Genomic DNA, 24,953 nt, shown 5'->3' on the forward strand with positions numbered 1-24,953 from the left:
TGGAGGGGTCCCCGCAGCTACCGGGGGTGCCGCAGAGCCCCCCGCAGGGCAGCGGGCTCGGGCCCCGGTGGGTCCTGCACACGTGTGGCCGCCTCCCGCCGGGTGCAGCCGTCCTAGGGAGCCCCGGAGCCTGCCTTTCCGAGCGCACGGGAAAGCCTCCCGGGCGCCTTCCTACGCGCCAGAACCTCTCGAATAGCTCACCCTTTCCCCCAAACGTGACACACACGCACGCACACACATCCCCTCCCTCCGCTTCCCCTGCACCACTTTTCCATGGCTCTTGTGCCCGCCGTAGCACGGAGCGCAGCGCAGCGCAGCGACAGCGGGAGCCTGACCCGGGCTGGGGGCAAACTCCCCGGGCTCCTATCCCTGTCAGCCCCCCCGGGACCCGGCCCGCCTCACCCCTCTTTTCTCCCCACCTCCCGGAACTGCCTTTTAATTAATCTCATCAGAAGGCGCAGAGCAGCGCGGTACCTACTGGGGTGCCCTCCTGACAGGGGAGCCAGGGTCCGGCCTCAATCCCCCTGGCTAGGCCAAGCAGGAAGCAGTGGGGGCACGTCTGAATTTGAAAATATTTTATTTGAATAGTAAATAATTATACAGTTGAAACAGTTCTATCGAAGCACTCTATAAATAGCTAACAGTTAAGAAAATAATGTGTGTAGAAAAAGAGATTGCATCTAAAAGTAAGAGCTGTTGGTTGCACAGGATAAAATGGTTCAGACCGTGTGTTATTCTAGGTATAAAAGTTAAAACCTTTTAGCAGATCCCTTTAGAAAAAAAATCTTCTGAAATGCACAGTGAAATGGCAGGAGGGGGAGACAAAAAAAGCTCATTAGAACATCTGCGATCAAATAATATCAATCTTCATAATTAATATAAATAAATAACAAATAAATAACATAATTACGCAAACCAACATATACAAATAGTCAACTCATGAGCTACCTTAGTAAGGGCAAAACAAACAAAAACGGAAAGTTGGCATGTCACAGTTAAGGCAGTTTCTACAGCATTTTCTGGAGACCATCAACAGCAGAGTCAAGGCATTTGTGGCTACACTAAAGGAAATTCTCATTTCTCCTCAAGCGCTTTGATCTGTTCACATTTATAAAAACAGAAAGTAAACGAAAAAAAAAAAAGAAAAAAAGGAAAAAGAGAGAGAGAGAAAGAGAACCCGAAAAGGTAACTGTAAAGCCAGATTCCAGCAGTTCACAAGCCATATTAAAGCTAACGGTGCGGCAAGTCCGGTGCGCAGCCCGCGGGAGGCGCTCGGCGGGCCGGGAAGGCACGGGCGGCTCTAGCAGGCGGGGCGCAGCGGCACCTGGAGCAGGATGACCTGCCTGTTCTCCGACGGGTGGCACTTGTTGATGTGCCGGGTGAGGCCGGGCGAGCTGTAGAAGGTGGCCGGGCAGTACTTGCAGGGGAAGACCTGGGCGGCGTGCAGGAGGCGCAGGTGTCGCTCCTGGCTGCTCTTGCTGGGGAAGGTCTCCCCGCACACGGGGCACAGGCGGCACTCGGCGGGCGGCGGCGCGGGCGGCACCTCGGCGGCGGGCTCGAGGGCCGGACCGGGGACCGGGGCCGTTCCCGCTCCCGGGGCCGGTGCCGGGTGGCCCAGCAGGTGCTTGCGCAGGTAGGCCTGCCGGCGGAACCGCTTGGCGCAGCGCGGGCACTCGAAGAGCCCCTCCTCGGAGCCCGCCTCCGAGCCGCCACCGGGGCTCGGCGTGTCCCGCTCGCTGCCGCTGCCGCCCGCCTCCTTCGGCGGCTCCTCCGCCGGTGCCCGGCCCGGCTCGGGGCCGCCCTTGGCGGCGGGCGGGCGCGGCTTGTGCCAGCGGCGATGGGAGGCGAGGTTTGCAGGGCAGGAGAAGACCTTGTCGCACTCGGGGCAGCGGTACTCCACGCGGACGATGCGCGAGCAGCGGTGCTGCGCCAGCGCGAAGGGGTCCCCGTACTCCTCCTTGCAGAGCTGGCAGATGAACTCGCCCAGCGGCCGGGCGCAGCCGCCCCGCGCCTTGGCCGGCGCCTCCACCGGACCCTCCTTGATGCGCAGCCCCAGCACGGGCGACGTGGTCACCTCGTCCTCGAAGGTCAGCTTGCGGATCGCCTTCGCCTTCTTGCCCGACGGCGCCTTCTGCCTGCCGGGCTCCGCCGCGCCCGGCGGCCGCTTGCCGGGCTGGGGGCGGCCGGAGGCGGCGGCAGCAGGGGGGGCCCCGGCCGGGGCGGGCGGCGCGGGGCCGGGGGCGGCGGGGGCTGCGCCGGGGCCGGGGCCGTTGTTAGCGGCGGGTGGCTCGGCGTGGCCGGCGGCGGCCCAGAGCTTGAGCTCGGCGGGGGCGAAGAGCAGCGGGTCCATGGTGCTGGGCACGGCCGGCGCGGGGAAGGACTCCGCCGAGACGGGCGAGCCCAGGCTGAAGCTGCGCTCCAGGTACTTGTCCCTGCTGACGGGCCGCGTCGGGCTGTACAGCGCCTGCACGGCGGCATCGGGCGTCCCGAAGGGCACCGGCGGCGGCGATTCCCGCGGAGCCGGAGCGGGCAGCGGCGGCGCAGCGGGGCAGGTGGGCGGCGGGGCGCCACCGCCGGCGGGGAGTGGGGCGGCCTCGCGGCAGGCGCGCACCCGGTACGAGACGGGCGTGGGCCGCCGGCTGCGCTTCACCAGGAAGCCGCGGGGCATCTTCGCGCCGCCGCGGGAGGCCGCCTCCGCGCCCGGCGGCAGCGGCGCTCGCTCCCCTCTCGGCCGTCGCGCCGCCGCCGCTGCCTTTAAGCGGGCCGGGGCCATTGTTCGGCCCGGCAGCGGCGGGCACGGCCAATCAGCGGCGCCGCGGCGGGCGGCGGCGGCGGGCGGAGCGGCTGCACCTGAGCCCGAGCCCCCGGCCGCCCCCCCGCGGCGCGGCACACGCCCGACCCGCCCCCGGCACGCGTGGGCCTTTGTGTGCCGCCCGCGGCGGGGCCAGGCCCGCTCCCCCCGCCAGGGGCCGCCGGGGCCGTGTCCCCCCCCCGGGGTGCCGAGCCGGGGGCTCCGGGTGCGCTGCGGCGCGGGGGCGCCCGGGGGCCCGGCGGGACCGGGGCGCCGCTCGGCGTCAGGTGTTGGACGGGGACCCTGTAACCGGGCGAGGGGTGTCATGGGGGGCCGGGTCCTGCCCCTGCTCTGCGAGGGGACGAGCCCCGGGGCGGCCGCTACCTGTTACGCGCCGCTCCCCGGGCCGCGCGGACACGCGGCCGTACAGGGCGGCGGCAGGTGGTGGGGCGAGCACCGGGCCGCGGCCCCGCTGCCCCTAAGCCCTTTGTCCGCGCCACACAGCCCGGGGCCGGGCGGTGCCCAGCGCCCCGCAGGTGGCGGCCGGGGAGGGGGAAGCAGCCGGCCCGACCCGGGGTGCTGGGGGGTGGGGGCACGCGGTCGGCACGCGCGGCGCCCCCCGCCCGGCCCGGCCCGGCCGCCTTTGTGCGCGGCATTAGCATAAAGCTGTGCCCGGCCGCCCGCGGGCCGCACAAAGGGCCGTTGAGGAGGGGCCGCTCTCGGCAGCGGCACCGGGGGGGCCGCCGGCGGGACGGGTAGGGTAGGGTCGGGCCGGGCCGACACGGGTCGAGCTCGGCCCGCGGGCTGCGCTGCCCGCCCGTCTGCCGTGCCGTGCCGTACCGCCCCCGCCCGCAGCCCCCCCCCCCGCGGGGCGGCCCGGCCCGCTGCCATTAGCATACAGCTGCCGGCCCGCCGGGCACGCGCCGCGCCCCCCCGCCGGGGGCTGCCACGGAGACGCCGCCCCCGCCCCCGCTTCCCCCCACTCCTCCCGCTCAAAGCCCGGCCCGGCCCGCTCTTCCCCCGGCGCCCCGCTCACCTGCGGCCCGGGCGTACATGGGCAGGTGCGGGCGGTGGCGGTGCAGGTAGCGCAGGATGGGCTCTGGGGGCAGCGGCCGCTCGTCCGCGGGGCGCTCCGGGGGCGGCTCGGCCGCGGGTGGCGGCCCGGGCACCTGCGAGTCGGCAGCGCTCAGCCGCGGAGCGGAGCCGCTCCGCCGTGTGCCCCTCGCGTGGCGCCCCGCGAGGGCCCTCAGGCTCCGTGCTGGCGGCCCCGGCGGGGACCCAGCCGAAGGGAAAGGGCCGGGCGCTGGGCACGGGCACCACGCCCGAGCCGTGCGCACGCCGGTTGCAGTGCTGGGTGAAGGTTTCTGTACGGGGCTTGAAAACACTTCCCGTGCCAGCCGCAGCTAGCCCCTCTAGGCATGTGTTGCTTCGGTGTTCCTTAAATATTTCCTTAAACATTGCCCCTAAACACGTGAGACTCATCACCAGTATCTGTGGAAACCGTAACTGGAAACGGCTGACCTGTGTGTGTTTACCCTCGGTTCTTACCCGGCTCTCTGGAAGACATGCTTTTTCCTCGCTTTTACATTTCATTACTAGCTTTTTTGCATGCCGAAGTGAGCTGAGCTATGAGCAACAGGAAGCACAGACGGCAGGTCTCCTGCCCCACACAGCAATACCAAGCCAGTCCCAAGGCACGTGTGAGATATTCCGTAAGTACCTACCATGCCTCTGGCAGCATGCCAGGGAGGAGCACCCCAGGAAAGTGTACAGAAGTGGCAGTCAATAAGTATTGTTAAAATCACCGTGAAGAAAATCCAAGCAAAAATACAAAAGGCAAAGCCAAATTTGCATCCAGATGCAGTTACTGTCATCTGTGCTTCTGGCTCATAGAGGTGCTTTTGGTGCATTCAGTGAGACTATTTTTGTGTGTCAGGTCTGCTGCCACTAGAAAAGGGTAAGGCAAGCAAGTCTTTAATTGTGACATTTGTAGGACACCAATTCCCCTTTCTCTAAAGTTGTTCACATTTACAGCATGTGAAATGTGGTTGAGTGATGGCAGGAGAAACACTTCTCATCAGGCCTCCTATTCTGCACAGAATTTCATTTTGTGTTCTTTTATAGATATCTTTCAAGAGAATCTAAAATAAAACTGCACCGAGGCATTGTCGGTATCATGACAAAAGGAGGAAAATTGCATCTCGTCCTTTGGGAGGAGGCAGGGGCTGAGCAATTGTGTATTACAGCTGTGACACAAGACAGCGCACCAGTTTGGGCCCTGTGAGCGGGTGGGCTGCTGTCCACCCAGCATCCCTTCCTTTTGTCAGCCTCTGTCCGTTCACAGTTGATTCTGTTTGCTTTCTGCAGTTAAAAACTTTGTCAGCGAATGCTTAAAAACACTGCACTCGCACAGAATCTCGCTGCATAAAACAAAAGCAAACACAGTGTGAGGAAAGGGAGGTCCAAGTGGTCCCTAACAGCAGGTTGGAAGGATCAGGATTTGGGCTGCTATTAGGTCTGAGAGCAACCAGAAATACGCTGGGGTAGGGCGGTCCTTGGGTGGTTGGAAATCTGCTGCAGACAGCGGTTGTTTCACGGTGCGCAGTGGGCTTGGGTTTTGAGCAGGCAAAGTTACAGACTACTGAGGCTTTATGCCTCTTGTCTACACTATGAAGGCTAAAGCTGTAAACAGCACTAGCAAACATTTTAATCCTTATTCAGGAAATCCACCTATCACTGAAAAAAAATTTTTGACTCTTTTATTTACAAAGGCCGTTCCCTATGTGTAGATGTTGAAAAATCTACTTTTCATAGCCTCAGCTGAGACAGGTTTAGGATGGCATTTAGTGTGTTCCTATTAGGATTTTTTTTTTTAAGTGATAACTGGATAAAAGAAGCCTCCAGATCCTCCTGGATATTTCTACTAAACTGCATGTGTAATGCAAAAATGCTGTGCAGGAAAACAAAGCAATTTAGTGAAAGGTTCTACTGACAAATCTAAAAATATGCCAAAAAAATGAAACCAAACAATATGCTGTACTTGGTGAAAACCCCCGGCTAGGTATAGGATCTGTTCAGGTTTCCCAAAGGAAATAGCTAAACAGAAACACAACGCTTTAGGAGAAGGATGGGGAAAGAAACCAAAGTGAACAACACTAACAAATTGCCCAAATAATAAAATGCACTTGCTGGTCATTTTTCTTACCTGTTCCGACAGCAGTATTTGGCGCAGTTCCTTCTTGAGATCAATAAACCGATCATGATAGATGGCCATGGACCAAGGTTCCCTGAAGTAGCTGGTTAAAAAAGAAGAAATTTAGTTATCTTGTGAACCTCTCATTAACCACTAATAAAGTATTTACCTGCTTTTTTGCCTTTATAAATTACAGTTCTGGACCCATCATGATCGTTTGTTCATGAAATGCCTCCCGTAACAGCATGGTCAATCAATTCTTTTAATGGATGTTCCTGATGTACAGCCAGCTTCAGTAATTACATTTAAAGTGGCTTAATTCAGAGCTGTGGCAAGACCCAGTGAAGAATCCTGATTTTATCAGAATTTAAAAGCCCGAAGACCTGTAAAGAACGGTGTCTCCATTATCTGTCCTCATTTGAGAAAAGCAGATTGCAGGATTAACTGAACTGCTGCATAAACAAATTAAATTTGTGTAGACAATGACACAAATGTTGTTCATCATTAAGGTTTCTGGATTAATAAAGGCCAGAAAAACAGGCCACCACAGTGTTGCAATATGTTCTTTGCAGTAGTGTGCTGAAGCTAAATTCAGGCTATTCTAGGAGGAAGCTCTTGTAACTTTTTCTTCCACTGACAGCATTCATGACAGCATTCTTCTGTGAAAAAGGAGTAAAAGGATGGTGAGGACATGACTTGACATAGAACTTCAATGCTGCAAAAATAATGGGAGGCAGCTCAATTGCAGAGCTGTGAATTATTTCTGTTGCCTCTACAACGAAAAATAATTTTTACAGTTTCACAAAATGCTGTGCATGTGTAAGTCCTGCTAATGCTAACCAGAGGCTCACCCAAATAACGACTGAACAGATGTCAGCGGGGTCACCCGGGAGGCTTTACGAGGGGTGCGCTCGCGTGGCCACAACCAGTGTTGCTCTGTTTGGAAAGTCAGTGGCATCGCTGGCACTGCTGTCAGGAGTGCACCTGCACTACTGCTTGATGCAGTTGCATGGTCAATAAGTGAACATCTGCATAAAGCAACTTAAAAGGTGACATGCAAGCTTAATAATTCTGACTTATCTGTCTCTACAGAAAACTAATGTGCTGTTTCCTATTGGCAGAAGAAAGGTTTTTGTAATGTCGATTTGCCGTATTTTCTGCCTCTCACTCCTTGACCGAAACTTCAGCTCTCATTAATGCCCTGCACAATTGACAACATTTTGTGTACCTGGCAGAACTTCGGTTGTTTTTTTACACACTTATCCCATGATAAGCTCTTTTCTCCCTTTTCACTGTCCCCTTCATCTGCATTTCACTTTGTATTGTCAGCTGTCTGGGCTGGGGCTGCCTCTCCATGTGATCTGCGGTGTCTGGCACAGTGGGGCTCTCGGGTAGATGTTTTCCCAGTATGAATATTTATTGACACTATTACAAATACTATGTTCTTGCTACAGTAAATCCTGCCCAGCCTCAGAGTCTCTGGGACCATGTGACCAAGACTGATGCTACTTGTTCATTTGGATATGAAATGTGCTAAAGAGCTCAGCTTCAAGTATCTTCATTTAAGTAATTATGTACCTGTAAGGTGCAGAGAGAAGAACAGGATATTCCCCAAATATTGAAGCAAATTCAATTTCAGAAGAAAAGCCCCACCCAACCCAAACCTTTAACTTAATGTCAAAATTAGATAGCGAAGCAGGGAGAAGGGTGGTGTGTGTGTGTGCGTGTTATATAAGAATACATTAAGATAATTAAAGGCTCTCCAGTTTTACTGATATGCCCTTCTAAAACCCATGTTCCACCGGCCAAACATTTTATGTTTACAAGTTGGTATTTGGGTTCTAATTCTAACCCTAATGGTGATTTCATCTCTTGATTGAGGCACATCTAACTGCCTTACATTTGTTACATCATTCGCCCACCTCACCAAGATGTTGTACTAAATAATGTTTATAAAATATTTCAGGGATGCTATATGTTGCTGCTACCATCACCAGTTCAGCCAGTAAGTGCATTTTTTTGCCGGTTCATGTCAATGTTCCCAGATTTGGAGCTTAAAAAATGAAATTTGCCACCAATTTACAATATTTGATGTGAATAAAATGCCCTTTTTGGAAAATGCTTTGTTTGCATTTTCTAGATAGACTGCCAAGAGGAGGTACCAGTAAACAACGTTTACTCCCTGACTGCCGTTACTTCCCTTCACCTGAAGAAACATAAGCATCAAAGGCAGTTTATAGATGTACTTCACAGAAACACTTCAGTTGCTGTGCTGGCTCTGCATTTTTATCTGTTTTTTGTGTTGTTTGTGTTTTTTTTCCATTTGAATCACCTTTCTAAAGGGACACATGGTGTTTTTGAGAAAGCAGATCTACATATAGCTGTTAAAGCAAATTTTAATAATGAAAAAGAAAAAATGAAGCCAAACCAACAAGTCAACTTTCTGAGGCTCATTCTGAATTTTATTACCACTTTAGCAGCAGTCCCTCAGGGCAAGCTGTAGAAGGCTTGAAAGTATAATGCTCTTCAGTATACAAGATGAAGCTGGCATGCTACCAACGGAGGCTCAAAGGCTCCTCAACTATCATGAGAACGGCATCTGCCACGTATGTTTGCACCATTTAGTCTTTCATAACCTGCCAGAGCGATCAGGCTAAATATGTACAAGATGACAATGTTTGCCAGAAGCATAACGGGTTTTCAAACTTGGTCACTTCCTAACGGGGATCCCCTGCTGGCAGACTTTTATATCTACAGAAGCTATCACAGGAAGGCATTTGTAACAAGATGGGATGAAATGGTCTCCTTTTGAAGACAGTAAGCGACATCCTTTTTGTTGCTAGGGAGCTGTTCTCGCCTTTCATTGACAAACAATATTTAAAGTCTGTTCTGCCTCATTTGTGATGTATAGCCTATATTAGATGAAAGGGAAGAAGGAGGAAAATATTTAGTGGCATCCTGTACAAAAGACAGGGAATATTTCGCTTTTGAAGAGATACAGCACAACAAAAAATGGGTAAAGTTGGCTACTGCTAGCAAGCAAAAATGGAGTATGCATGGAAATGGTTTTCAGTCCGAGAGCTTTGATCTGCAGTTCATTTGCACCTACACAGCACTTTCAGAGAACAACTCTGTTGTCTTAAGGGAAGTTAATTCTGAAGTGGCCGCACTTGTGCGATGTGACCTGTCAAAGGCAGCAAGGACCCAGTGCCGACCTCTGGCAACGGTCCAGTCAGGTAAGCCAGGTGCAGCAGGCATGAGGTGTGCCACTGACTGCACGATGTGAAAGCCAGGAAATCTTAACGATGGAAGCAGAAGCCTTCAGAATAAGAACTCTTACAGCCAAAACAAAAAAGCAACACAAAGTTAAGAAAAAAATGTAAATAATTACAGTTTTACAAATAATTTAAAGTCCCATGGTAAGAAAGTAATGGCAGAAGGGTGAAGACCAGCTCTGCAGACTGAGCTTATCTACTCTGATAGACTTAAATCACAGAATCACAGAATCACAGAATCACAGAATCACAGAATCACAGAATCAGAATTGTAGGGGTTGGACGGGACCTCAAGAGATCATCGGGTCCAACCTCCCTGCCAAAGCAGGTTCCCTAGAGCAGGTTGCCCAGGTAGGTGTCCAGACAGGCCTTGAATATCTCCAGAGAAGGAGACTCCACAACCTCCCTGGGCAGCCTGTTCCAGTGCTCTGTCACCCTCACCATGAAGAAGTTCTTTTGCGTGTTGGTGCGGAACTTCCTGTGCTCCATTTTGTCGCCAATGCCCCTTGTCCTGTCCCCACAAACCACTGAAAAGAGGTTGGCCAAATCCCTCTGTCTCCCACACTTAAGATATTTGTAAACATTAATAAGATCCCCTCTCAGTCTTCTTTTCTCAAGGCTGAACTGACCCAGGTCTCTCAGTCTTTCCTCACAGGGAAAATGCTAATCATCCTTACCATTTGCAGGCTTGGCATAACTGTAATACTCATACAGACCAGTTTTATCACACCACGGCAGTATTTTCCAAACTTCTGCAAGCTGGGCTTCCCTTCATGAAAATGAAACAAAGTGAGGCCCAAGTAGCTTCCATGCATACCATCAAAGATGTGCTTATGAAGATTGTTGTTGATTTTGTCATTTTCATATTTGGCGCTTTTCTTGGAAAATCTCAGCTGAAATTCTCTCAAAAAAAATCACCAGCAGAAAGAGAAACTAAGAGCAGTGATGTGAATGTATCAAAAATAGCAAAAAGAAATCAGAAACCAATTTTTTTTCAAAGTTTGATTTTCTGATTCCTCTTAATTTGAAAGTCAATCTCATTAATTACAACCTAAAACCCAATGGTTTACTTTTTAATACAAGGACTGTAATAGGTTTTTAATTACGTCCATTCCTTTTCTTGCTGCTTCCACGAGGCAGATGACAGCAGAGATAACTGGTGCCACTGTGGTCAGGCCTGGGGCACACCTTGTGGATCAGGAGCGTGGAGCCAACAGCTCATTAAACTACGGAGGAACAGTCGCTGCCTCCAGGTGAGTTTATCAGGTTACCAGAAGGTGTGCGTGTGGCGAGACAGCCAGGCTCTAGTGCAGAACCCAGCTAAGAGAACTGAAGCCAGGGACCTCGCCAGCTGGATGCTCACGGCTGCCCCACCTGCGCTCCTGGTGACTTCTCTGCTGCGAGGCTGGGACGAGGGAGGATTCCAACAGCCCAGAGGGCAGCTGTGCACCGGTTCCTTGTGACAATGCCTTTGGAGAATCCTGCCATAGACCACTGGCATGTTTGAACCACAGTTTTGGGTGATGTTGTCTGATGCTGTTTGTTGGTCTTCTTTTGCTTTGTAAATCTTTTATGGCAACAGTAATGAAACCAAACTGAACTCCTTGCCTCCTGCTATCCCCACTCTTTCACAGAGAGTCTATGAAGTGGTTTGCATCCCTTTGTAACTTCTGGTAAATGTCTCTAGATAGGTAGGATCCATATGGATCTCTTGAAATCACATTCGTGTCATAACGAAGCAGCCCGTAGATCACTAATGACCTGCCTTATGTCCTGCTCAGGTCAGAGGCACTCTGCTCAATGTTGCATCTTCCATCATCCAGCACTGTAAGCACATGCAGTTGGTTGTCAGAGCGGCACGCATTTTTTAGGACACAAAATAAAACAGTCACTGGTAAGCTCATCTCCTGTGAATCTGTGATTAAAGTTTCTGTTTGTCTCCACAGCTTCCCGCACTTAGTGGTGAAGTCACAAATTAGTTGTCCATTTTTCTTGGGTTATTTTTTTTTTTATTGTAATCCTTGAAATGCAAAAGTTTCCAGGCTGTATCAGCTATCTCTGAATGATACTGTATCACTGTATCACTGAATCACAGAATCATTTAGGTTGGAAGAGACCTCCAAGGTCACCTAGTCCAACCTATGACCTAATACTAACAAGTCCTCCACTAAATCCTATCACTAAGCTCTACATCTAAACATCTTCTGAATACCTCCAGGGATGGTGACTCAACCATTTCCCTTGGCAGCCCATTCCAACGCCTAACAACCCTTTTGGTAAAGAAATTCTGTCTAATATCCAACCTAAACCTCCCCTGGCACAACTTTAGCCCATTCCCCCTCGTCCTATCACCAGGCATGTGGGAGAACAGACCAATCTCCACCTCGCTGCAGCCTCCTTTAAGGTACTTGTAGAAAGCAATAAGGTCACCCCAGAGCCTCCTCTTCTCCAGGCTAAACAACCCCAGCTCCCTCAGCCGCTCCTCGTAAGACTTGTTCTCCAGACCCCTCACCAGCTTCGTTGCCCTTCTCTGGACTCTCTCGAGCACCTCAATGTCCTTCCTGTAGTGAGGGGCCCAAAGCTGAATACAGTACTCGAGGTGCAGCCTCACCAGAACCGAGTACAGGGGGACAATCACTTCCCTAGTCTGCTGGCCACACTGTTTCTGATACGAGCCAGGATGCTGTTGGCCTTCTTGGCCACCTGAGCACACCGCTGGCTCATATTCAACCGACTATGAACCAATACTCCCAGGTCCTTCTCTGCCAGGCAGCTTTCCAACCACTCATCTCCCAGCCTGTAGCGCTGCTTGAGGTTGTTGCGCCCCAGGTGCAGGACCCGGCACTTGGCCCTGTTGAACTGCATACAGTTGGCCTCAGCCCATCGGTCCAGCCTATCCAGATCCTCCTGCAGAGCCTTCCTACCCTCGAGCAGATCGACACACGCACCTAACTTGGTGTCGTCTGCAAACTTACTGAGGGTGCACTCGATCCCCTCATCCAGATCATCGATAAAGGTAGTAAAGAGAACTGGCCCTAATACTGAGCCCTGGGGGACACCACTAGTGACCAGCCTCCAACGGGATTTAACTCCATTCACCACAACTCTTTGGGCCCAGCTACCCAGCCAACTTTTAACCCAATGAAGCGTACGCCAGTCCAAGCCACGAGCAGCCAGTTTCTTCAAGAGAATGCTGTGGGAAATGGTTTCAAAAGCCTTACTGAAGTCAAGGTAGACCACATCCACAGCCTTTCCCTCACCCACTAAGTGTGTCACTTTGTCACAGAAGGAGATCAGGTTCATCAAGCAGGACCTGCCTTTCATAAACCCATGCTGACTGGGCCTGATCGTCTGGTTGCCCTGCAAGTGCCGCGTGATGACACTCAAGATAATCTGCTCCATGAGCCTCCCCGGCACTGAAGTCAGACTGACATAGGCCTATAGTTTGCGGGGTCCACCCTCCGGCCCTTCTTGTAGATGGGTGTCATGTTTGCTAGCCACCAGTCGACTGGGACCTCCCCTGATAGCCAGGACTGCTGATAAATGATGGAAAGCAGCTTGGCCAGCTCTTTTGTCAGTTCTCTCAGTTCTCTCGGGTGGATCCTATCTGGCCCCATCAACTTGCGTACATCTAAGTGCTGTAGCAGGTCGCCAACCATTTCCTCGTGGATTATGAGAGCCACGTTCTGCTCCCCATCCCCTTCCACCAGCTCAGGGGGCTGGGTACCCAGAGAACAACTGGTCTTGCCGCTGAAGACTGAGGCAAAGAAGGCATTAAGCACCTCAGCCTTTTCCTCATCTCTTGTCGCTAAGTACCCCCCCCCCATCCAGTAAAGGATGGAGATTCTCCTTAGTCCTCCTTTTCGTGTTTATGTATTTATAAAAACATTTTTTGTTAACTTTAACGGCAGTAGCCAGATTGAGCTCCAGATGAGCTTTGGCCTTTCTAATTTTGTCCCTGCAAAGCCTCACAACATCCTTATTGTCATCCTGAGTGGCCCGCCCTCTTTTCCAAAGGTCATAAACCCTCTTTTTCTTCCTGAGCTCTAGCCACAACTCTCTGTTCAGCCAGGCCAGTCGTCTTCTGCGCCAGCTCGTCTTTGGGCACATGGGGACGGTCTGCTCCTGAGCCTTTAAGATTTCCTCCTTGAAGAGTGCCCAGCCTTCCTGGACTCCTCTGCCCTTCAGGACTGCCTCCCAAGGGACTCTGCCAACCAGTGTCCTGAACAGCTCAAAGTCTGCTCTCCAGAAGTCCACGGTAGCAGTTTTACTGATCCCCCTCCTGACTTTGCCAAGAGTAGAGAACTCTACCATTTTATGGTCACTGCCTAAGACAGCTCCCGACCACCACATTTCCCACCAGTCCTTCTCTGTTTGTGAACAACAGGTCTAGCGGGGCATCTCCCCTGGTAGGCTCACTAACCAGCTGTGTCAGGAAGCTGTCCTCCACACTCTCCAGGAACCTCCTAGACTGCTTCCCTCTGAGCTGTATTGTATTTCCTGGATATGTCTGGGAAGTTGAAGTCCCCCACGAGAACAAGTGCTGGCGATTGCGCGACTTCTGCCAGGCGCTTGTAAAACGCCTCATCTGTCTCCTCATCCTGGTTTGGCAGTCTATAACAGACCCCCACCATGATGCTTGCCTTGTTGGCCTTCCCGCTGATCCTAGCCCATAGGGACTCAACCTTAGCATTCCCAGCCTCGAGTTCTGCAACATCAAAACACTCTAATATAGAGAGCCACACCACCACCCCTTCTGTGCTGCCTGTCCCTTCTGAAGAGCCTATAGCCATCCATCGCAGCACTCCAGTCATGGGAGTGGTCCCACCACATTTCAGTGATGGCAATAGCTTGCCTGCCACAATGGCTTCCAGCTCCTCCTGTTTGTTGCCCATGCTGCATGCATTAGTGTAGATGCACTTCAGCTGGGCCATTGCCCTCTCCCCCAGCCCTGACATTGTTCCCTCAGGCTCATCTCTAAAGAGCCTCATTTCATTCCCGTCCCCCTTCTTACCTAGTTTAAAGTCCTCTCAATGAGCCCTGCCAGCTCCAATTTGATCAGTTCTCAAATATTAAGCCTTCAAAATATTCAAAGTAATTTCTTAACACATTTAGATTCTTCAAACTTGAAATGATTTTGGCCGTTTAGGGAAGCTGACTTTCTCATTTGTGCTTTTAGCATGTGATGGAAGAAGTTACCCTACTGCTGGTGTGCCTTTGCTTCAGCATACTTCATTCCTTCTGCTAAATTTTGCCACAGTAAGAGAAAGGTGCTGCAATTACAGACACAAACTTATCCAGAACGACAAACACAGACAAAACTAAACAGTTGCTCAGCTGACCTGGGGTCCAGTATACTACAGTTACACCACGAGTACCTATGAAGAGCAGGGAATTCCACTCCAAGGAGTGGGGAGAGGAAACTGTTGTGATGGGTTGGGATGAACAGAAGTATGCATAAGAAGAAATGTCCCATCTTGCCAGGAAAAGAGAAGATGCATTGTTTTGGGGAAAATAATGGATATTTTTAAGACTCAATTACAAAAATACTGTGATTCTAGTGGAATAAATAGAATATTTGTAGCTATATCTTGCATAAGTAGACCAGAAATCAGAGAGTAGAAATTCAGTTGCTGACAATATAGATACCATAAACACTGAGCATTTCCTACTACATATCAACTGACCAATAATTTGGAAAGACAGCTTGTATATGTAAGGAAAAATCAAGACCAACTTGAGCTAACTCCCATAATGCAGCACTTGAAAACATTGTTCTTAATCACAAAGAACATAAAATGTTCTCTGGTTTGCAGTTTCTTAAAATTCACTTAAAATTGCTGAACAATCAAGCACAAGTTGGAAAAATGGCATGCTAATAGCAAGAATGCTATTTAACTCCTTGCTCTATAGTTCCACTCACTGAACACCCATTTGCCCAAGCATTTGAGTTACTCCTGTTGAATTCATTAATCTGGGACTGTTACTGCTCTGACCCAGAAATTAGTGAAATCAGTAGTTTTATGGACAATGAGTCTGGATCTATGATTTACTTTGTTACGCATATTTACAAAATAGTGATGTAGTTCATTAACTTATAGGCTGATGATTCATTTGTCCTTTTTGGTAAGTAAATCATAGACAGGAAGCCTGTGTTTTTTTACTACTTTTAACAGAAGCAGTAAAGCCTTCCACTTGGAAGACAACTGGTTTAAAACCTCTGGTTTATCGAACCCTTTTGTTTGCAGCTGAAAGAGCAAAAAACAGTGCAGCGTAACGAATCTCACAGTTGTTGCTCAAGAAAAATGGCCACTGACTCCAGCCTTTGTAGCGGACAAGGCTCAGCCCCCAATCAAAACAAAGACAAAATCAAATCAAAACAAAACAACAACAAAGACAAAAACAAACAACACATGCACACAAACATCACACTGGGGCTACTGCAGAGACATGGTGACTTCAGTGGGATGTAGGTCACGGTTTACAGTGTTTACTGCTTGCCAGCACCTTCACTTTGCAAAGGCCAGTTATCCATCATGACTGATAAATCACTTCTGTTTTCTGCATTTTTAATATCCAGGAAATGTTACAATAAAGTGCCATTACCTGGAGGCACTGTTAGAAAACAAATCTTAGCAGCATTTGCTTCCTGTTGAAATGCTGCAGTCCTTTCCTATTCTCAGTAACTAAAAAGAGATATTCTCCTTTATTTCAGCAATGGGAATTGGTGTCCAGTGCTTATTTTACTAGATAGTAGCAGTTATTGTGTATCTCATTGTCACTAAATGCTACTCTTTAAACTTCCTAAACTCTGTGCCTTTTAGAATTGATATAAAAACATTGCTGTCTGTTCTTTCTACAGGAAAATTATAGCTGACCCTCAGGTAAGGTTTATTGCATTTTTTCATGTAAGACTATTTCACATGTAATGTATTATGAAAAACAATTAAAAGGAAATTAAATCCGACTCACAAAATCAACAAATATGCTGTGTGGAGTGGTATGATTGCTTTTCTGTAATTACTTGCTTATGAATTCAGAGTTCAATCATTCATAATGGTTTGCATAATTATTAATATGAATCAGCAATGTTTGACTGCAAATTAGTGTGGTAAGACTCAGCTGACTGGCCTTTACTTACTAATTTGGACGTGGGGTTTCTTAGTAACATAGCTCTTCATTAGCAAGTTAGCTGCTTCTTAAAACTACATTAATATATAAAAACTGAAAGTCACCTAAAGGGGTCTACCATTTGTATTGATTTGCTGTGAAAGTACAGCTTTACCAGGGTACCTTGGGGTTAGCATTTAATTCTAGTAAGGAAAATAGATGTTAGTGCTTTGATATCCCTTCATGTGTTCCTTTTTCCTTCGCTCTCTCTTCATAAAAAGCACACAATTTGTCCTCTAATTAGGCTGCAAAGTGTACTGAGTAGCATTAGTCCCTCTCAGCCATGCTCACTACCTGCCACATTTCCTTTCTGTTTTTTTTTCATGCCTGCAGAAAATAAGTCTCACTGTCTGCATGATGAACAAAAGCCTAAGGTGGAATCCCTTAAATGTAACTGCAGTGTGCTAATGTATGGGACCCAGCACATCCTGGACAGCACTGCAGTCTAGTTTTTCTCTTAATGAACAATCATGCTCCATTTTTGAAAGTCTGTTTTAAAACCATCTTTTGTATGTAGAATGTATTTCTTGTTTAATCACTTATTATCCAGGCTATATGTAATAAATGTATATCAGTAACTAGTCCTTTAAAAAATAATACTGAAAACATCAAATGTTCTTTTTCCTAATTTTTCTATTATGCTGTGAGATTTATTAGAGCTGTATCATTAAACAATCCAGTGTGGCATTTCTGCTTAAACTCTCATTAAATGACACTGATTAATACATTACTTTTAGCCTAAAGTACAGAGTGTTATGATGTGTGATTTGAATTTAAGCAGAAAAGGCCAAACGGTTACTTTGAAAGAAGCAAATGCTGTTTATACTGCTCAAAATATTTAAGCATTTAGCCTGAACAGCTAGTACAAAAAATTAATGTGAGCATAAATGAGCGTGTTTGAAGAGAACAGCTATGGAAACATCCAGTGGTATTATCCGCTTTTATAGTTTGTGCACGGAATTTTCCAAAGCTCCTTAGTGAATGGCAACTTGACCCCCTTCACTCCTTGCTGTTGTGTGTTTGGGAGCCTTCTGTCCTATTGCGTATCAGTAAGGCTTAGGTTCCTGCATCAGGGATTTTTTTGGTAAAAAAAAAATAAAAATTAGACTTTGATAGGCACAGGGCGTTACACAAGATTTAGGCACTTATGCCAACGGGGGTACCTCAAAAAACTTCTACATGGTTACTGGCTAACCTTGCAAGGCTTTTCTCCTAAACATCTGGTTGTGGAGATGCCCAGAAGTATATCTGTCTAACCATGACTGAGCAGCAGAGTCTTATCTTATATATGCACTTCTCAGTTATAGCTGGAAAGTTGACATATATAATAGAGCAACATCTGAATCTCCAGGTGTTCCCCTCAAAATAGGAAGCAGGAATTGACTTACTACTTCTCAACACACACTCAGAAATTACTTGGTGCCTTTTTGTTCCTCCCCTAATCAAAACAACAAGAAAAAAGTACTTCTGAGAATTCTTCCTGTTTTCTTCTCATTTTTTGAAGAAGGGCAGTCCTTACTTTAAATCAACTAATGCAAAATTTTAGCACTTACCTAGAACTGTTTTTACTGTTTGAATCTCAATGGCTTTGTCTTTGTTTGTCAGCAGACAGTTCAGACAGGTGGAGCGGACGTGACACCCCTGCCAGATGTGTTTCAGGGTTTTATTCTGATTGCTCTCTCTTGGGCCGACTGCTGTGTGGTCCCACGGGCAGGACACCAGCATGCAGTGCATCGTGCTAGTTCGTTTCTTCCACAAGGCACGCAGCCTGTGTGCACTGAGATGGCTCCAGGATGCAAACCGAAGCCTAGTGAGTACAGATGGCTAAAACACATTTCTGGTAAGAGCTAAATATAAATGCAGTATAAATAGAGCACTTAGTACTGTGTTATGTGTGATTCAAGCACTTTGCCACATCATGCATTAGTCTATCACCATGCTTTACAAACTGTTTAGTACCAGAAGCGCTTCTCATACAGCATCTTCCTAACTTCAGCGTTACACCGAGAGTAAACTGAATATGCCCAAGAAGAAACTTTAGAAGGGGATGGCTGATCAACACAACATTTCAGAGGGTGCCTTTTAGAAATTGGTCAGCATAATGGTGTGCCTCTGACAGGATTCCTCATCACTGTCAGCCCAAATCTGCGCTGTTTGTCCCAGCACTGCTGCCTTTGCTGCTCTCGCTGTCATGAGATAGTGGTGCTCCTTTGTCTTGTCATCAGCATTACTGCCTCATTAACAGGATGCGACTGGCATCTTCTGCAGGTCATGTCTGAAAACAAGTTCATTAATGCAGTATTACAACATCCCAAGTAGGAAAAGCACTCACACCTTATTTGATAAATAAGCTAGTTAAGTATTTTAGAAACTAGTGGGCCAGATTTTTATGCATTGTGTTAGTAAATTTGGTTTTCATTAATGCCAAATGAAGCCTATATGAAGCACTTCTCTCTCATATTAAAGGCATGATGCCAGTGAGCATCCATTTGGTTGCCAAGTACCAGGAGACCACTGTAATTATCTGTTCTGTACTCAAGATGCAGCAGAGGGAGATTCCACCGCTCTGTAGACACGTTCCATAACTTGGCAACTGCCTTACAGTTGCCTTCACCTCAGGAGCATACAAAAGGGTGCAACTGGCCAGTTACATTCCTCCTTTGTGAAGCAGTGTGGAGCACTGATGACCAAAACCAAACGCACAAGCTTAAAAGAAAAAGTATTTCAGGCCTCTCCCCGCACCTGCCTCTTTTATCTGCTGCTATGGGAATGGGAACGATTTGAAGGCTTTCAGCAAGTGCCAGAGACCTCCGAGGGAAGGGAAGGAGTGTGGTGCAGGGAGTGCTTCGTGTTACACCTGCTGGGATTTGCTTTCTTTTCCCTTCAAGAAAAATCTTCCCTGTTGGGAGGAGCCTCACTCTTAGGTGCTTAAATTCCATCAGAGCCTTTTCAAGATGCAGCCTTACAGGAAATCAATAAAAATTGCAGAAATTCATTCCTGAAGTGGATTCCAAATCTAGGTAGTAACGCTGTGAAACATCCAAGTGACATGAAAAGAATGTACACAAAATCCTCAGCTTCAGGATACTGTCTGTGGTTCCCAAGGTTGTGTCTGCCTGATGTCTGACAGCGACATCTGAAGGATGTCGCTGCTCATTCTCTGCTCAGGAATGCGGTGGCCAAAGGCCCAGATGGAGTGAGTGCACTGGCCGTGGCGGCACCAGGCAGATGGAAGAGTGACCATTGCTGATGCGATGCTGGCTTCTTGGAGTGCAACGACAAGTGAGAATGAGACTTTGCTCAGTCAGGGACTGTTGCCTGTCTAAGTCCCTGACAACTTGCCCAGCAGACCTTGGCATCCTGTAAAACAACCAGAGGGATGAAGCGCATCCCCCCATGGTGCAGGCAGAAGAGACAGCTGTCTGACTGGTTGTGACCATCTTTTGGCTTAACAGCCTATTTCCTCAGCTGTTGTTTGCATAGGTAGAAACAAAAACATTGGCTCTTAATTTCATGTTTAGCTAAGTAACGGCCACTCAGATGCTACTCTAAATTAAGATGGAGTACCTAACACATGGTAGGATTAGGCTGCAGGAGTTTAACTGTAGGCAATTATTTTTGAAAAATCTGGTATCTGTTGTTATCACATTAATATCTATGTCACTGGGATCACAGCTAAGGCAGCTGGGCATTCTGAGGAGCATTCAGTTTAACTCTGCACTTGCAGAGTTGTACTGAGACCTCCTTTAAGGATGTCCATTTAAGGTCCTCCTTTAAGGATGTCCATAGTACCTGTCTGCTAAAGAAGGAGAAAGGAGAAAGGAAACTTGAAAAATCATTAGTTCCATCAGATTCAGTTAGACCAGCCAACACAAAGCTAAAAGCATTGTTTCCCTTAAAAATAGTAATAATTCAAAAGCATTTGAGACTTTCAGTGAGCTGTCAAAGTACTGTCAGACAGAGGAGCTCACTAAAAGATAACAGACTCTCAAGTGCCCTAGCACATTTCTTAGCCATGGGACCAAGGAAATATAGTTACACAATTTTATGCTGTTTTTGTTTGTTTGTTTGTTTGTTTCGTTTTTCAGTTATTGCTCACCAGGTTTGTAAATCTGCCAACTTGAAGTCTTAGAGGCTTCTTTTAGAGGCAGCTTTTAATCATGCTAAACTCATACTGAAGTCAATGGAACTTTTCCCTCCAGACAAGGAAATGTTATTTATCTCATTATTACCTTTGGTGGCAGTTTCATGCGTGCAACCGGAAAGGGTTACTTCTTCAAGTTAGCTGAATCTTGAGGGCCTGTTGCTAATGCTAATTTGAAAATGGCACTGGCCCATTACGGCCAGGAAATCCAGTATCATGGGGTTAACCTTCAGCCTTTATACCAAATGCAAATCATCAAGGAAATTCATTGCTAGGTGCAGCCTCTAATTATTTAAAAGACAATTTGCATGCTACACAGAAATAAATTGGCTCCCAGGTGACAGCTGTTCTACTGTGTCCATTCCCGGAACTAGATGCCATGCCGTGAAATCTAGATGCAGAGCAAAAGATTAAAGCGATGTACTTTCTTGCCTTATAAGAAGGCCTTTCCCAAAATACAGGCATAAAGAAAGGACGAAGGGAATGAATGTTTCAAACCAGCAAGTTTATAAGCTTAACTAACGAACTGCAACATTTTCAGTCTACTTTTTTTTTTTTTTCTTTTTTCACTAAGGGCGCTTCACAACTTGCTAGAAAATGCTGCCAAGTGGGTATAGGTGTAATGTGTAGTAGTTTAAAAGGATTTTTTTTTCCAACAAGAGAAATTCAGCCTTAACATCAGGTTTACACTCACCCAGTGCTGTGAGATCATTACAGACCATGTGAACATCAGCCAAACCAGTTCTTCTTTCTATCCCACACAGAGAAATCACTGATCACATTTTCATATTCCTTGCCAAAGGAAGATCAGATGCCACTTTTCACCTGCATGTAAGCCTCAAGACAATCTTCATCCCACAAGAGATGCCAAAACATTTTTCAATTTCATGGTTTTCTAACGGATAGTCTTCTAATGGCTAGGTTTAACATTGTACATTGTTGCACATTGTACACATACATGTACACTCTAAGACTACATTGTATTCCCAGCCTTTTTCCATTGCTGTACCTCCTCCTGAAGGAAGCAATTTCCTGTGCTGGTGTGCTTTGCACTAGGACTGCTACATGGAGCTTACAGGCAGTTTGCTTCCTCTTCTCACTGCCTCTTCCTTTTCTTACTAGCCCTTTCACTCTGCCTTGGCAACCTTTGTTCAGCATCACTACTTAAGAAGAGCTGAAGAGATACGATGAGGACTGATGAGCAGTGTTCCCCTGTGGCACACCTGTGATCCTGGCCAGACCACCTGGACACGCAGGCTGTGGTGGTGCCTGTGAGTATGTGGGTGCGAGAGGACCCTGACTTTGCATGGCTTCACAACCTGCTAGGCTCCCAGCAGTTTCGGCCAATAAACAGCCCTGAGAAAGACCAGCTAAGATGCAACCAGTCTTCTGCAAGAGCTGATGACTCCCCCATTGAGCATCTGTGCTGGCATCAGATAAAGCTGCCCTTCTTATTCTTCTGATGTTGACTGGCCTACCTCATCCTATTAACAGATCATCACTGGGATCTTCATCTCTCTTGAGATTTTTTTAAATCTCTGTGGATGTTTAGAACTTGATCTTGCTTGTAATCCCTGATGAGCTTGCACAGTGTGTAGGGATCCTGTCACCATCATGACGGCAAGGGAGGCTAATACACACTTAATTGCTTTCATGAAGAAATAAGCTGTCCATTTGGAAAGATAATGTCTCATCTCTTTAAAATCTGTGTGTGTGGCTATCGGGAGTGCAGACAGGTGCAGCTGCACTGAGGTCCTTGGGCTGGGCTACACGCCCAATGCACAGTAACACAGTGAAAGGGAACAAATGCTGGTTTTGTCAAGGTCAGGAAAATACCACTACCTGTGTTGCAGACGGAAATCCCAAAGCGAAATGACGTATTCTTCCAGATGTTGATGCTGGTGTGAAACTTGCTAGTGCATGTAACTACTGACACTAACCACATCTGGGCAAACAGCACAGGTGTGTCCGACAATGTTTGTGGTTCACAGAAAAGATTAGTTCACAGCTGTGTTTGCATATTGTAGCACCATGAACAAGGCTGATGATACCTTGCCACAACCTGAATACTGAGTTTCTTCCAGTGCTCAAAATGTATTAGCTGATCAGCTGTGAGAAGAAAATTTTCTTCAGTCTTGGCCTTTATCTCATACAATTGTGTCATCCACCTTCAGTTTCTACTTAACACCTGCTGACAGTATACTGTTTATGTGAGCTTTATATTTGCTGGGTGCTATTGCTCTCTTGGAAAACAAACCCAACCTTTTCTATAAATCAATATGCCTCCCAGCAGAGGCATATTGGATCTCCTGAACTGAAATCTGTAAAGAAGCATTTTTGTCCAAGAAACTTTTAAAACCCACAGTTAAAGTTTGAGTTCATCCCATCTTCCTGTAAAAGATGGGGAATAACAAAGAATGAGGAGTCAGACTCTGACATATTTAGAATGAGGAGAGACTGCAGAAAGAGAAGTGCAAAGCATCCGAAGAAATAAGAGAGATGCACATCCAGCTGCAGTGACGCACCGAGTCCTTTTCAGGGGAGCTCACCCTTTGAGATGACAGCTGATACCACTATTCTCAAGACAAGGCATACAAACCAATCTTTTGTCATTAAGTGAAAGGCTTGATTGGATTCCCTCCCTCCCCCATTTCAGCAGGCATGCTCATTTCTCTGTCCTCAGCCATGTACAATGCCTTATCCATATTCCAGTGAAGCTTTTTGACACTGAACCAACAGAAGTGCAAAAGCTAGAGTAAGAGGTACAGGAATTCAGAGACTTGTAAGTCCCTGTCTCAAGATACCAGGTGCTTCATTCCTACAGAGGAGTGCAACTATCAGCACAGTCAATGCAATTTAGACACAGAGGACTGTGCCATTAAAACTACATATTTCTACTTTGTTTTGGACTAGCAGACTCCTGTCATCCCACAAAACTTCTCTTGGACCACAGCGCATCCTTTACATCAAACTTTTACTAAATATTATCTAAATAGTATTGTTTAATCTGAAAGCTTTACTGTCATTTATGCCTTTCTTCAAATCAGTTACAAATATAACCAAATCATGCCTTAAGACTTTTAAGGCACCACTATCAGCTTTGTATCATGATGAAATTTTACCATTTGTTCCTGTGCTTGGCTGTCTATCTCCAAACCAGTTTATGTAAGGCAGTACTTCACTTACACAGTACCTGTGACAATTCTTGGTCCCAAGCCATCACTTGCGAGGGATTTAAAAAAAAAAATCAAAGATGTATCAGCAAGTTTTAGTTACATGCTCAAAGAATTCTATCACATGAATGAAACTCAGGAAATTTTTTGCCATGCCTGAACTCAAAAGCACTTATTTTAGCTGAGGCATAAGGAATAAACCAAGTCTGAGTTTTTAGTCCATGTAACTTTTTAAGATATCAAGTTCTGCAGTAGTAGCAGAAGATTAAAGATATGGTAGATCTCATTTTTCAAACACCCCCCTTTTTCCAAAACAACTTCTTTAATTAAAGTTTGCGTTTTCAAAAGCAATGAGAATGTCTTTCAGAGGAGACAGGACATAGATCTTAGCTAGAAATAGCCAGGCTCTCCAGTCTCTCCCGTTGAGTCTCAGTCCTTGCCTCAAAACGCCTAGTCCCCAAGACTGCCCTGCACTTGCTCAGGCACAGCTGGTGGAGGGGAGCACCTCAGAAAATCTGCAAGACCTGTTTCACTGCTGCAAACTGCTTTGGAGGCCTGCAAGCTGTATGGGGAACATCCACTAAGCATGCAGACTCTGACACAGCTTTTGGCTATAAAATTAAGTAACTCCCTATGTTCATTTAGACAGACAACAGTCTACAGGATGAATTCTAGGATTTGTTTTATCATCAGCTGACAGACAAGCTAAGCAGTGTGACTAACATCATGTGTGATTTAAAACCTCCCTAGAAAACTTTGGATAAAAATTTGATTTGAAGTGATTAAAACACTGACTTTTAATTTTGACTTCTGAATATGAATCCTGAGTTAAAAAATAAAAAAGGATTCTTCAGACTCAGCTTAATGAGTTAAGCCTACTGACTGTTCTAAGCAAATGTTATAATGATTCTGAAATGCTCTTTCAGATGAAAGCTGTTCAAGCAAACCACTGCTCCTTCTCTAAATAAATCTGAGAGAGACAGTTCTTTCCAGGAATCTCTTCAGGGCTTGCATTGCCACTGATAATTTTGCCAAGTAGTTGAAAATATATTTTTTTAATCTATCTTTAGCTCTAAGGGAAAACAGCTAGAAGATAAACCATAAGAAAAGAAAACTATAATTCATTCAGAACATAAATTTTATGCACAATGTTGAATTCATCTTACCTGTAAAGGTCTGTAATCTGCCCTTCATTCCAGCGATAATG

At 47.4% G+C, this 24,953-nt stretch overlaps 1 protein-coding gene across 2 annotated transcripts; it reads right to left on the minus strand.

Moving 5' to 3' along the window:
- Positions 1-560: 560 nt before the first annotated feature.
- Positions 561-24,953, minus strand: INSM1 (INSM transcriptional repressor 1). 2 transcript variants are annotated; one of them, XM_066995470.1, is made up of 4 exons: positions 24,913-24,953; positions 5,997-6,087; positions 3,828-3,960; positions 561-3,094 (listed from the first exon to the last, which is right to left on the minus strand). In XM_066995470.1, exons 1-4 carry the CDS (start codon positions 24,938-24,940, stop codon positions 1,301-1,303), a joined length of 2,046 nt encoding a protein of 681 aa, XP_066851571.1. In that variant the 5' UTR covers positions 24,941-24,953; the 3' UTR covers positions 561-1,300. The 2 variants fall into 2 exon arrangements, with proteins under 2 accessions (XP_066851571.1, XP_066851570.1); XM_066995469.1 differs by lacking the exon at positions 24,913-24,953 and adding an exon at positions 6,154-6,172.

This window comes from Anser cygnoides, chromosome 3, assembly GCF_040182565.1.
Source record: "Anser cygnoides isolate HZ-2024a breed goose chromosome 3, Taihu_goose_T2T_genome, whole genome shotgun sequence".
In the NCBI taxonomy this organism is placed as follows: domain Eukaryota; kingdom Metazoa; phylum Chordata; class Aves; order Anseriformes; family Anatidae; genus Anser; species Anser cygnoides.